The sequence below is a fragment of the Pelophylax lessonae genome (assembly GCF_965119305.1).
Source record: "Pelophylax lessonae genome assembly, chromosome: 5".
NCBI classification, from domain to species: Eukaryota; Metazoa; Chordata; class Amphibia; order Anura; family Ranidae; genus Pelophylax; species Pelophylax lessonae.
In genome coordinates, this window is record NC_138772.1 from 400,539,269 (window position 1) to 400,554,505 (window position 15,237).

The following is a 15,237-nucleotide window of genomic DNA, read 5'->3' on the forward strand; positions in this document are numbered from 1 at the left end:
AAATCTCCACTCAGTAGTCATGTAGAGATGTGTTGAATACCAGGACTCATCACCGTGGGCCTGTCAGCTTCAACATACAGATATATACACACTCAATGAGATGTTCCTGGAGTGATAGTATGTATATGATAGTATGAAGGTGATGTGCTGAAGGGACAGGTGTGAACAGTGACAAGGATGGTAATCACTTGATAGGGTTTGTATAGGAGAGTTCAAGATGGTATTAGGAATGCAGATAGGTTAGTATCGAGTATGCTAACAGGTGGTGAGGACAGCAGATGACAAATACAGGATAGACTAACCCAGTGCAAGGATAGATAGTAGTAGACAGGAGAGCCAGCAATCTATGCAGCAGTGCAGATGATAGATGGTAGTAGGCTGAAGAGCTAGCAATCTATGTAACAGTGCAGATGATAGGATAGTATAGATAGGTAGTAATAGTCCTTAATGTGCATAGGTAGATAGTGCAATAAGGTTATGGAGGGTTCCCCTGCGGGGTACTTATCACTTGTAATGTTAGTAGTTTAGAGAGGTCCAGTAGATGAGGAATGATCCGGTAGCGAGATACAGGGATCAGTAGCGAGGTTCCGGTCTGCTCCAGGTAAAGGGAATGGCTGGAGGTTCCGATCGAGAGACAGGCTTGAAAGCATGTGGGTAACAAGGCAGGTTGAACGAACAATGTGAGTGAGACCGCCGGCGGTTGAAATAGCCGCTCTGCGGCGCTCAGCAGTGACGTCATCGTTCTTAAAGGTATATGCGTACCACCTGAAGAGAAAGGTGGGACGCATTACAGAGGAAAGTGGTGATTAAGGGTACCAGAGGTACCAGAATCTTACACCGTCTCTGGATTTGTTTTATCTCATCAATACTGTATACACTGCTCAAAAAAATTAAAGGAACACTTTGAAAACACATCAGATCTCAATGGGGAAAAATATCATGCTGGATATCTATACTGATATGGACTGGGTAATGTGTCAGGAACGAAAGGATGCCACATCATTTGATGGAAATCAAATTTATCAACCTATAGAGGGCTGAATTCAAAGACACCTGAAAAAAAAATCAAAGTGAAAAAACGATGCAGCAGGCTGGTCCATTTTGCTGAGATCTTATTGCAGCAACTCAGTAGTTTGTATATCCCCCATGTGCTTGTATGCATGCTTGACAACATCGGGGCATGCTCCTAATGAGACGGCAAATGGTGTCCTGGGGTATTTCCTCCCAGGACCCCGGCATCACTAAGCTCCTGAACAGACTGAGGTGCAACCTGGCGGCGTCGGATGAACTGGAACATAATGTCCCAGAGGTGTTCTGTTGGATTTAGGTCACGCGAGCGTGGGGGCCATTCAATGGTATCAGCTCTTTCATTCTCCAGGAACTGGCTGCATACTCTCGCCACATGAGGCCAGACATTGTCGTGCACCAGGAGGAACCCAAGACCCACTGCACCAGTGTAGGGTCTGACAATGGGTCCAAAGATTTCATCCCGATACCCAATGGCAGTCAGGGTGCCATTGTCTAGCCCAGTGATGGCGAACCTTGGCACCCCAGATGTTTTGGAACTACATTTCCCATGATGCTCATGCACTCTGCGGTGTAGCTGAGCATCATGGGAAATGTAGTTCCAAAACATCTGGGGTTCCAAGGTTCGCCATCAGTGTTCTATCCTGTAGAGGTCTGTGCGTCCCTCCATGGATATGCCTATCCAGATCATCACTGAACCACCATCAAACCGGTCATGCTGAATGATGTTACAGGCAGCATAACATTCTCCATGGCTTCTCCATACCCTTTTATGTCTGTCTGTCACATGTGCTCGGGGTGAACCTGCTCATCTGTGAAAAGCACAGGGCACCAATGGCAGACCTGCTAATGCTGGTGTTCAATGGCAAATGCAAATTGAGCTCCACAGTGCCAGGCAGTGAGCACAGGACCCACTGGAGGTTTTCCGGCCCTCAGGCCTCCCTCTGAAAGTCTGTTTCTGATTGTTTGGTCAGAGACATTCACACCAGTGGCCTGCTGGAGGTCATTTTGTAGGGCTCTGGCAGTGCTCATCCTGTTCCTCCTTGCACAAAGGAGCAGATACCGGTCCTGCTGATGGGTTAAGGACCTTCTACGACCCTGTCCAACTCTCCTAGAGTAACTGCCTGTCTCCTTGAATCTCCTCCATGCTCTTGAGACTGTGCTGAGAGACACAGCAAACCTTCTGGCAATGGCACGTATTGATGTGCCATCCTGGAGGAGTTGGACTGCTTGTGCAACCTCTATAGGGTCCAGGTATCGTCTCATGCTACCAATAGTGACACTGACCCTAGCCAAATGCAAAACTAGTTAAAAGTAGTCAGAAAAGATGAGTAGGGGAAAAAACTTTTAGTGGCCTCTACCGGTAAAACCATTCCTGCTTTGGAGGTTGTCTTATTGTTGCCCATCTATTGCACCTGTTAATTTCATTAACACCAAAGCAGTTGAAACCGATTAACAACCCCCTCTGTTACTTAACTGACCAGATCAATATACCAGGAGTTTACCTGACTTGATGCAATACTCTGATTAAAAAGTGTTCCTTTACTTTTTTTGGGCAGTGTAGGTTTATAAGTTAGGCTTCCAGATTCTGGGCACAGTATTCTAAATGAGGTCTAACTAAATTTAGAATGCTATGTTTTCATGTTTAAGTTGTGGACACTGGTTTCCCTCTTCAGTGATAAAAGGACTTGAGATCTGGGCTATATGTGGAATGACAGAAATAGCACTATTTACATTTGCTTTTAATAAATATATGGCCGAGGGGGGCGTGTCCGGAAGCCGACGGAGTTGGACGCTGGAGAGAGGAGCTCCGTCTCGGCCTCCACTAATCTATTGCCATCCTCTCAATCCTTCACCCCCAGCTATCAGAAAAGGACGGCAAGCTCTCTCTGCACCTCCCTGGGACACTTGCCAGCTGAAATTGCGGAGGAAAAGACCCGATCGGCGGGTCGCCAGGACTGAGGCCTAGCCGCGGGCCGAAGCCGCGGTCTTTCCTGGGGCGGGACGCGGCAGCGGTGATCGGGTAAGGCCTAACTTGCTTTGGGGCCCCTCTGCCGCCTCCCGATCTGCATCCTTCCTGCTGCAGGCCCCCCCGCTCGGCCCAGGCACAAATAAAATGGACGGATGTGCAGAGGAGAGCTCCGTTCTCTCCGTCATCAATCCTCTGCAATCCTCCTTCATCCAGCATTCTTGTGGGCTGCAAACACCTCGGGGGGACCCAGCTATACCCCAGGGACTGATATCGACCTCTATTTTGAGAAACAAAGCCGGATTAGAGGATCGTTTTTTGCGGCCTAGTCCAGCACGAAGCCGCGGCCTTTCCTGAAGTGGGCCGCGGTCGCAAACACGCATAGGGGTCCTGCTTCCTCCTTTGGGTGCCCCCTCATCCATCCATCCCATCCATCCCAGCCTGCTCCTCATAGGAAGGCCCCAGCAAACCCCACAGTCTCCACTGCACAGCAGTCCGCCATCTTGGCTACAGCAGGGGAAAGAGACATCTAGCAGGCTGCACACTTTTCAGCTTATCCAGCAATCGCCGGGCCTCCATTGCTGAGGAGAAACACAGCCTGGAATCTGGATTTTGCTGCCTGCGGATTATGTGAGTTGGGGGGTCCTAAAGCCTGTAGACTGACCCTTTACATTGCCACTCTTGCCTGCCTGCCATCCCACAGCCCTGCTGAGTGTCACAACCCCTGCGGACTATCCACCAGCCTGCCAAGTGCCTGTCTGCTGCTGTGAGGTCTTCCAGCTACATAATCATAGCTGCAGAGTATTGCACCAAGCCCTCACTGACTATATTGCAACTCCCTATACAAGTTCACCTGTCTTTTTTGATCCCTTTTTGCTGTGGATTGCTCACACCACTTTTTTCCTGCATTACCGAACTTGCACTCTATGCCCGTGACCTTCTGCCCGTATGAACCTTATTGCAACTGATTTGAAGATGCTTGCCCTGCGGTGCTGAGCCACGGGACGGTCCGGCTCCGGCAGTTACCTTTCAGCCAAGCTACACCTACTGTACGCATGTCTGCGGGCAATTCCCACCTCGCTGACCCTGCAGACCTTCAACAGAGCTCCATACAACGTTACCTGCTGCGCACTGCGCCACCGGAACCCCGCTCCCCCAGACCTGATAAGATGGCGCCCAGTCGCACAGTAGGTAAAAACAAACCTGCCCCGCAGCCATCTCTGCCTACTCCTCCTGATGGGGCCACGGGATGCGCGGAGAGGCCTCCTTCTCCGGCGGCGCCCTCTTCCTCACCTCCCTTGCCCAGCTCTTCTACGACGACTGGGGGCCCTGACTCCCGGGACTGCGGGGGAACCCTCAGGTCGGAGGCTGCCTCCCTTCTCTCGGCCTTCCGGTCGGACTTCGAGTCCTGGGCCTCTAAAATAAATATATGGCCAACTACAGGCCTGCTTGTTTAAACTTTACAGCTGTAGTGGGATCACTGAGCAGGGGGACCTCCTTTGGATGGTCTGTGCAGGCCCACAAGTGTCTTAAACAGCCCTGCAGAGAGCTGAAAATGTTTTAAAGACTAAATGATTTTAAAGACTAAAGGTAAAACTGATCAGTGTATTCCCGCTGCTGTCAGAATACACTTATTAGCGGCTGCAGCCGGCCGAATTTTGATAAGTCCCAGCTTTACGTTTATGTGAAGCTGAGATTTGTGCAGCAGCAAGGAGATAAATAAAGGTCATCACATGATAAAGGCCATCACAAACTGTTGGAAAGGAGTCTGGAAGAGCTGTCATTCATAGTCAAAGTGGTGGACACAGAAGACCTGGCACTTTTACAGATTAGGCTGCATGTACTTTTGCACAAAAGTGTATTTCATGAACAGTTACCATGCCAAAAATATCAAACTAATATTTGCATTAACTATATAAACTTACCAGTAGGATGTGAGGCAGAGGCCAACAGGACGACACTGCAAGACACAAATTGCAAACACTGTATGCACGTTTTCTCAGATTTCCTACCATCTCATACCGGACAAAATGCAAAAAGATACGTACTGGATTTCCTGGTAGGTTAGCTTTGTGGGCCTACTGTACAAACTTCCTCTATTTCCTTTCTTACTGTAGTCGCTCCATGTGCATGAATAGGAGTGTGCAGCCCAATATGTACAAGGGTTAAATCTGTACACCCCTTAATCTTACCAACTACCCCTTTTCCTTAAAGCTAAGTAAACTGGAAGACACACTTATGAGTGGTGTGGCTGTTACTCTTTCATGCCCATGAAGGGAGAGCAGGAAATACATTTCTACCAGCACAAAGAAAGCTTTTAAAGGTATAACCAAGGGAAAATCATTACAAAAACAAAAAAAACTTTTTACAGGAAGGCGGAAAGAAAAAAAGGAGGATGTGAGAGTTCAGTCCTACATTAATAGATGATTAAGGAAATATAGAAGAAGTGATTGGCGCTGCCTAGTGGGGTATTCGGGAGATCAATTTGTGGTTGTGTCACTCCTAAGATCAATTATATATGAAGTATGTGCAAATGGAACTGTAATAAAAAGTCAGTGTAATAAAAACTAAATTAAAACCTGTGTGTATCCTTGTAAAAACATAACATATGAACTACTATACAATGTGAAATCAAGGGCCACGAGTGGCAATCAATATGCAAAAAGTGCAGTGGTATACAAATCAAAGAGGTATAAGCTTAAAATAAGAAACTATTACAATAGGATACAACGAATAAATACAATGTCTGAAAGTGTACAGATAATAGATATAAAGTGCAGGAGTGCAATAGTGAATAATAGGAGTGGAATAATAAATAAATGGATAATTCTATATAATAGCAATCATAAATAAATTCACAGGCAATAAATATAACTATAATAAATATAAGTGATAAATATAGCTGCCAGTAGACAAGTGCAATAGTGCAAAGGTGAAAAAATTATATTATGACTGTGCAAAAACCGGCAGCAAAAATGGGTGTCTCTATAGGATATCATACAAATCAATCCCAAAAAAAGTGCAATCACATTGGATTAGTAGATCCGAAAAGTCCTATATTCATATAGTCCGTATACAGTGGTTAAGGTGCTCTTTTCTCTATGCCCGGAGTGTGGAGAGTGGGCGGAAGGTAAGGTGCTCCCCTAAGCCTTCGGTCTTGCGCTTACCAGATTCCTTTACCCCTACAGGGGTAACCAGCGGGTCGATATTGGGGATCGCTCCCATACACTGGCAACCTGGACGTCCCTAGTACTCGATCTCACTCTATCATAGGTTATATGGCGTCCGCTCAGTAGATACAAAAAACTCCAGTGCAGTACCCAGGTATGAAGAAGAAAAGGGAAAGGAGCCTCCGATAGTGTATTACCGTTTAAAATAGCTTTATTTCGATCAAAAAGACATGTACTCACATAATCATAGAACCTATAGTGCGTCCGTCTGGCATAGGAGCCGCAACCTCCTCTCTCGCGGTGCACACCTGGGAGTAGCGTGCGTGCCAACCGCCGGATGTGTGTTCCGAGCCTCGGGATCAATAGACGGAAATGACGTGGTCACGCTCTCGACGCGTTTCGTCACACTGACGTCAGTGTGACGAAACCCATCGAGAGCGTGACCACGTCATTTCCGTCTATTGATCCCGAGGCTCGGAACGCACATCCGGCGGTTGGCACGCATGCTACTCCCAGGCGTGCACCGCGAGAGAGGAGGTTGCGGCTCCTATGCCAGACGGACGCACTATAGGTTCTATGATTATGTGAGTACATGTCTTTTTGATCGAAATAAAGCTATTTTAAACGGTAATACACTATCGGAGGCTCCTTTCCCTTTTCTTCTTCATACCCGGGTACTGCACTGGAGTTTTTTGTATCTACTGAGCGGACGCCATATAACCTATGACGGAGTGAGATCGAGTACTAGGGACGTCCAGGTTGCCAGTGTATTGGAGCGATTCCCAATATCGACCCGCTGGTTACCCCTGTAGGGGTAAAGGAATCTGGTAAGCGCAAGACCCCAGGCTTAGGGGAGCACCTTACCTTCCGCCCACTCACCACACTCCGGGCATAGAGAAAAGAGCACCTTAACCGCTGTATACGCACTATATAAATATAGGACTTTTCGGATCTACTAATCCATTGTGATTGCACTTTTTTTGGGATTGATTTGTATGATATCCTATAGAGACACCCATTTTTGCTGCCGGTTTTTGCACAGTCATAATATAATTTTTTCACCTTTGCACTTATCTACTGGCAGCTATATTTATCACTTATATTTATTATAGTTATATTTATTGCCTGTGAATTTATTTATGATTGCTATTATATAGAATTATCCATTTATTTATTATTCCACTCCTATTATTCACTATTGCACTCCTGCACCTTATATCTATTATCTGTACACTTTCAGACATTGTATTTATTTGTTGTATCCTATTGTAATAGTTTCTTATTTTAAGCTTATACCTCTTTGATTTGTATACCACTGCACTTTTTGCACATTGATTGCCACTCGTGGCCCTTGATTTCACATTGTATAGTAGTTCATATGTTATGTTTTTACAAGGATACACACAGGTTTTAATTTAGTTTTTATTACACTGACTTTTTATTACAGTTCCATTTGCACATACTTCATATATAATTGATCTTAGGAGTGACACAACCACAAATTGATCTCCCGAATACCCCACTAGGCAGCGCCAATCACTTCTTCTATTTTTCCTTATACATTCGATGCTCCCCTTCTAGGGCTGCATTTTCTGTAGTGGGCAGCAGCCGAGTGTGGTGTTACTTTTCCATATACTCCTTATCCTAAGCGCGGAATTTTTTCAACTCTTACATTAATAGATGCCCTACCACCAAACCCGGCCTCCATAATGCTCATCTTCCAGTAGGCTACCAGAAACAGAACCCAATATGAAATGCACTTAGGCTCTAGAGACCGGACTTTATGGAAGCATCAAGGGGATATGGAATATATGGTCAAGACCTAACAGGCCAGTCCTTGTCTAGCTTGTTTTGGAAGCAGTATTCCTTTATATAAACTGGAACCTCTTAACTGAGGTCTAGAACAAAGAATTTAAACAGAAAATTCCAGTTGGAAACTCTAAACAGTTTCCTTACACTGATTATTGTAATCCAACCACATTCCTGCGGTTCTGAGCAATCAAACAGTCTGTCATGTATTAGCGAGAAATCCCTGCACATTCATTAAAATGCTGTGATATCACCTCATAACTTATTTCTCCACCAGCACGAGGGCAGCCACGCGGCCAGGCCTGGGAAACGCAATCCTGTTTGTTTAGCTTCCAGAATGAAGACAGCCAGTATTAAAAGAAAACATGCATTTGTAGATATAGTAGAATGTGCTTGAAAAGATTTGCCTTGGGGGAACTCAGCATATGTATAAATCTATCAATACTAAGAAAATGGGAATAGTAAGTATTAACATAGCGCTCACAATAATGTTTAGGAGGACAGTTATATTACAGGTTTTAATTTTTCTATGGCTATAAGTAATGCCAGGCATCGTAGTCATGACACATGAATAATGGCATGAGAAAGTGAACAAATAAATTTACTTTGCCTTTAAAAGTAGAGGTTGTTTCCATTATTTTTTGGGCTTGTGTAGATGGGCTGTAGACTCAGATGAGAATTAAATGTAATATATTTTTAGATACATTAGGTTCTGCCTTGGTTTGCCCTCCGGTTGTTAGAAAAAGTTGCTTCAAGCCATTTCTGTATTTTATTTAAAAACACAAACACTAGCCCTAATAGTGACAATACAGTTCCTTCAAAAAAGTATTCATACCCTTTGAAAGTTTGCACATTTTGTCATGGTATAACCAAAAGCGTAAATTTATTTTTTTGGAATTTTATGTGATAGACCAACAGAGAGTGGAACATATTTGTGAAGTGGAAGATAAATGGTTTTCAAAATGTTTTACAAATTAATATCTGAAAAGTGTGGCGTGCATTTGTATTCAGACCCTTTGCTCTGATACCCATAACTAAAACCTAGTAGAACCAATTGCCTTCAGAGGTTACCCAATTAGTAAATTAATCTTAGTGTAAAAACAGCATCATGAAGGACAGGGAACACACCAGACAAGTCAGCGATAAAGTTGTGGAGAAGTTTAAAGCAGGGTTAGGGTATACAAAAATATCCTAAGCTTTGAACATCTCACAGAGCACTGTTCAATCCATCATCTGAAAATGGAAAGAGTATGGCACACTACTGCAAACCTACCAAGACATGGCCGTCCACCAAAACTGACAGGCCTGGCAAGGATAGCATTAATCAGAGTAGCAGCCGCCAAGAGGCCCATGGTAACTCTGGAGGAGCTGCAGCGCTCCACATCTCAGGTGGGAGAATCTGTCCACAGGACAACTATTAGTTGTGCACTCCACAACTATTAGTCATGCACTCCACACCACAAACCTGGCCTTTATGGGATAGTGGCAAGAAGAAAACCATTGTTGAAAGAAAGCCAAAAGAAGTCCTGTTTGCAGTTTGCGAGAAGGCATGTGAGGGACACAGCAAACATGTGGAAGAAGGTGCTCTGGTCAGATGAAACCAAAATTTAACTTTTTTGCCTAAAAGAAAAACACTATGTGTGGTAGAAAACGAACAATGCACATCACCGTGAAACATTGCAGTGGCGGCATCATGTTGTGGGGATGCTTTTCTTCAGCAGGGACAGGGAAGCTGGTAAGAGTTGATGGGAAGATGGACAAAGCCAAATTCAGGGCAATCTTAGAAGAAAACCTGTTACATACTGCAGAAGACTTGAAACTGGGGCAGAGGTTCACCTTCCAGCAGGACAACAATCCTGAACATACAGCCAGAGCTACAATGCAATGGATTAAATTAAAGCATATTCATGTGTTAGAATGGCCCAGTCAAAGTCCAGATCTAAATCCAATTGAGAATCTGTGGCAAGACTTGAAAATTGCTGTTCACAGACGCTCTCCATCCAATCTGACAGAGCTTGAGCTATTTTGCAAAGAAGAATGGGCAAAAATTTCACTCTCTGGATGTGCAAAGGTGGTAGAGACATACCCAAAAGACTTGCAGCGAAAGGTGGTTCTACAAAGTATTGACTCAGGGGGACGGAATACTAATGCATGCCACACTTTCACACTCTTCAGATTTTTATTGGTAAAAAATTTTGAAAACCAATCACCACTTTTCTTCCACTTCACAATTATGTGCCACTATGTGTTGGCCTATAACATAAAATCCCAGTAAAATACATTTACATTTTTGGTTGTAACACGACAAATGGTGGAAAATTTCAAGGGGTGTGAATACTTTTTCAAGGCACTGTATGTCACCAACGTATCCTGTATTGGCACTGTTACATCTCTGTACAGCTCTGTTAAGGCATTGCTCTTACTTTCCAGCTATCTCTGCACTGCTGCAATCCACAATTTCCTTGTGACTATTCTTAGAATTCAGTTCCTGGTTTTCTAACATGTGTCAAACTCTAACACCACTGGAAGTGTTCTAAAAGGTATTTAGGCACCAGTCTTTGACCCGGCTGTCGCTCTGTCCTCTTATCAGATACCTCAGAGATAGAATACTGAAGCCTGCCCGATTGCTGCTGACCCAAAGTGCCTGACTACTTTCCAGTCTTCTACCCTACTGCCTATTCATTCCTGACCTGGACCGTTTGACTACGCTGTGCTTGCTTTCTACCTCGACCCCTGCTTAAATCGGACTACTCTCTCAACTACGGCATGGTTTATTGTCGCCACACCACAGCCCCCCCATTCCTGTCACCCCCTCTGGTCTCTGGCCACGACTTAGAGGCAATGTGTAGAAAAGAAAGCTGGCTGCTTCTAGGATTCCAGGCCATTATCACTTACAGGATGCTCTGGTGAGGAACTACTGGTATTTAGACTCCACACTTTGGATGAACCTGTGTGACCTGCTAATGAGCACCATAACAGGCCTAGAAGGTTTGACTCACCAACAGAGAAAGCCATTCATATAGAATACTAACAATATAAAGTTTATTGACAACAGTCACTGTTTTCTCATTCCAGTTTATGTTAATAAAGATTATAGAAACACAGTATACAGATTATACTAACTTAAAAAAAAAAAAATAGTTTATACACTGTTGTTCAGGGTAGTGATGTAAAAGATTTAACTCCTCAGTACTCATTGGCCGAACACCCCTCGGTTCGGTTCACATAAGAACTCCTGAATATACAAAAAGTTTGGACCTGAGCTGCGAACTCTATTAAAGTCTATGGGGCCAAACTTGAAAAAGCAAAAGTCCCCATATTGAAGGCTTATATGCAAGTGATTGGCTATAAAAAAGGGGATGGGAGCCCAGGTACTGCCCTGAAGGACACAATATCATGCATTTAATGCAAACATTTTTTTAAAAAAAGATCATTTTTACAGGAGCAGTGATTTTCATGATACTTAAAGTGAAACAATAAAAATGAAAAATTCCTTTAAATATAGGGCCTGGGAGGTCCCCTTGGTCTGCCTGTAAAGTGGGGCATTTGTACCGTGTATAAAACCTGCTGCAGCAAAACTGAAATTTATAAAGAAAAAAAATGACATTTAAATTGCCGGAAATACAATACAATTGCCAGGGGTCCCCCCTAAATTCATACCAGGCTATTTGGTTCTGGTAACCCAACATCAAAATTAAAAAAAGAAAAGTGTGGGGTCGGATAAAAATCTGGTATGGATTTTGGTGAGGACCCCCCACTTTCTTTTTTTTTTTTTTTTTTTACATACTGTAGTTACATAGATAGTGAGGTTGAAAAAAGACATCAGTCCATCCAGTTCAACCTAGGGTGTGTGTGTGTGTGTGTTTATGTCAATAGTACATTGTATATCCCTGTATGTTGTGGTCATTAAGGTGCCCATCTAATATTTTTTTGAAACTAATCGATGCTCCCTGCTGATACCACTGCTTGTGGAAAAGAATTTCACATCCTTACTGCTCTGACAGTAAAGAACCCTTTATGCAGTTTAAAGTTAAACTGCTTCCCTTCTAAATTTTAGTGAACAGCCGCGTGTCTTTTTATATTCACGCTCGCTGAAAAGTTTGTTCCCTATGCTAGGGTCGCCAGTACAGTATTTGTACATTGATATCACATCCCCTCTAAAGCGTCTCCTCTCCAAAAAGAAGAAGTTCAATGCTGTAGTCTTTCCTCATAGCTGAAGTCCTCCAGTCCGTTTGTTAGCTTTGTTTCCCTTCTCTGGACTCTCTCCAGTTGCAGTATTCTGTTGGCTTGCTGCGCTGGTCATCTACTAGGACCCCAAGGTCCTTTTTCATCCTGGATTCCCCCCAGAGGTTCGCCTCCTAGTGAGTAACTTGCGTTCATATTTTTTGGCACCCAAATGCATTACTTTACATTTTTCAACATGATCAAATGCACTGTATCAAATGCCTTTGCTAAATCCAGATACACCACATCCACAGGCCTTCCTTTATCTAGATGGGGTCTCCTTAAAATCCATACTATACTCAAAAGGGCCTGGTATGGATTGGGGGGGGGGGGGGCACACTGTTTTTTTTTTTTTTCACATTTTTCCATTGCCGCATTGGTATTGTATTTCCGGCAATTTAAAAGGTAATTTTTTTTCTTCATAAATGTCAGTTTTGCTGCAGCAGGTTCTATACACGGTACAAATGTGCCATTTTACAGGAAGACTAAGGGGACCCCCAGGCACTATATTTAAAGGAATTTTTCATTTTCATTGTTTGACTTTTAGCATCAATAAAATCACTGCTCCTTTAATAAAAATAAATAATAACAACAACAACATATACATACATATATATACTCATATGGATTTTGGGGGGGGGGGGGGGCCCACACTGTTTTATTTTCACATTCTTCTACTGTAAGCAATGTTTATTTTTCAATTCAGCTGTCAATGGGGAAGCCCATTGACCGCTGATGACTCATCCGTTAAGGATGCAACAACCGGCTTCCTGGCTGCTCCTTAACAACCAGCTATTCACTGTGCCCTGATTGGGCAAAGCTTTGCCCAATCAGGGCTTAGAATGCACTGGGCAGTGGGGGCGCTCGGCAGGCGAACATCGGGTTTTTGCCGAACCGGTGATGTTCGAGCCAAACTTATGCTCAGTTCGAACCGTTCGCCCAACACTACTCATCAGTAGTGAAAGTCATTGATATAGATTCAAAATATGGAGTATACTGGTATTAGTCAGTCACTGACATTCCCGATTTCACCTTATGTTTGTTTTAAACAGTTATGCAACACATCATAAATATATATAATTATACTTACCTGAAAAAATAGTTTATATACTGCTGATCAAGGTCACTGAGAAAAAGAAAAAGAAGTAAAATGAGACGTGTTATATATTTTTTGGATGCGTTGCTATGCTAGGTCTAAATTACGTAATGTAAAAAGTAATAAGTAAAAAGAATAACTGCCCTTGGCAAGTACATTTATTTTCTCAGATCATGGTGTTGTATCCTTTATTACTATTGAAGTATAATCCTCACATTTTAAGAATGATTATTATTTAAGTGTGCTCCTCAGAGAAGAAAAACACAGTTACAGTTTAAATTGGTAAGCAGCCCCAAATTCATTGTAGCACAAAGTTCTGTGAGACATATACTGATATAAATGTATATTTAGTTACCATTATTAATGTATACTACCTTAGCAAACTTGACTTCTGAGATTTCTGGAATACTCTGTAGCATCCTGAATAAAAATATTGCAGAACATGTATTATTATTATTATATTTAATGTATAACTGCAGCCAAGTTTTTATTTTTTAAAGATCCATGGCAGGTTGTCATTGGTATCGGTGTCCTCATTGGAGAGATGTAACGTCACTATTTGTCCTGGTGGCATTTGTCCTCAGGGAAAGTGAGAAAGGCAAAGTATTCACTGGACCAGTAGTGGAAGAGTATCTTCCAATGGGGACACTTGTTGTCTGTGTTCCATTGACAATTGTCAAAGGTGGGATTTTCGGGAGATTTAGAAAATGTTTTGAAGCCATACTCTAAATGCAAGAGGATACCGAAGTCTGAAGAAGAGCTTAAAGCGGAGTTCCACCCAGGGAAAGTTTTTTTAATAAAAATACCCCCGGGACAGTCAGGGCTAGTGCATTCCACAATGACTAGCCTGATCTGTCCCGGGTTGCACTTACCTTTTAGAAGAAATACTTACCTTGAAAATGTATTGTCCAGCGCTGCCATCTCAGGTGTGGGCAGCTTGAAGCCACCGCGATCCTCTTCTGTGTCCTCTTCCGTCTTCTTCGGTCCCACGATGCACTGCACCAGCCCCGCCGTCAGTTCCGGGGCCGCAGCGTCATCCCTGCACAGCTTCTGGGCATTGCAATCATTGCAAGCCAGGAAGTGACGAATCGCCGTGGCCGCCGAGGGGAGGAAGAGGAAGTAAGGTAAGTATATTTTCTTCTAAACCAGGTAAGTAAAAAAAAAAAAAAAAATTTGTCATTATCCATTTGTTTTTCAGGTGACCCCGGGCATGAAGATGGAGGTAAGTGTAATTTTAGGGTGGAACTCCGCTTTAACTAAAAGACCATTCCTAAAGTGGAAGTCCACCCAACACTAAAATCCTTGCACCTACAGACATCCACGATCTAAGATTAACCGATCTAGCCATGTAAAGACATCAGTTTACTTACATTCTATAAAGCCAATTTGCCCTGATCCCACACTGAGCTGTCAGCCGCAGCTTTTCTGTGGAAGCGGGGGCAGAGGACACATCTGACAACGGAAGCCCCATAGTAAGTCTATGAGTGACGTCACTCCCCATTCATTTCACAGCCGTTGTCGGCTGTGTCGTCAGCAGAGCTTCAGCCACTGGAGACCGGGTCGGATCGGCTTAAAAAAAGATAGATATGTAAACGGATTTCTTCTTTACAGTGCTAGATAGGTTAATGTTAGATCGTTTAGGTCTATAGTTTTAGGGTGGACTTACACTTTAAGCCTCATACACATGATGAGAATATCAGACGAATGATCATCCGTTTTTTTTTTTTTTGTATGCTGGTTACATATCTAAAATGAAGAGGTTACTAAAGTTAGGAAAATTCTTGTATGACAATACAATTTCGGAAGTGATATAATGTGTTGTATTGTATTATATATTTTAGGCCCCTTTTATACATGCGGACTGTTTGACCGTTTTTTTATTCATCCGTTGACAGATGAAAAAAAACAGACATCAATATATCTCTATGGAAAAAATGGATGTA

The 15,237-nt window shown here is 43.2% G+C and overlaps 1 protein-coding gene across 1 annotated transcript in view; it reads right to left on the minus strand.

Annotated features, from left to right (window-relative positions):
* TMEM241 (transmembrane protein 241) overlaps positions 1 to 15,237 on the minus strand; it is a 255,723-nt gene that overhangs the window by 154,114 nt on the left and 86,372 nt on the right. The window contains exons 9-11 of the mRNA XM_082258680.1: positions 13,669 to 13,714; positions 13,289 to 13,324; positions 4,921 to 4,955 (exon numbers count right to left, since the gene is read on the minus strand). Of these exons, the coding sequence (XP_082114806.1) occupies positions 4,921 to 4,955; positions 13,289 to 13,324; positions 13,669 to 13,714 (117 nt within the window). The remainder of the gene's footprint in view (positions 1 to 4,920; positions 4,956 to 13,288; positions 13,325 to 13,668; positions 13,715 to 15,237) is intronic.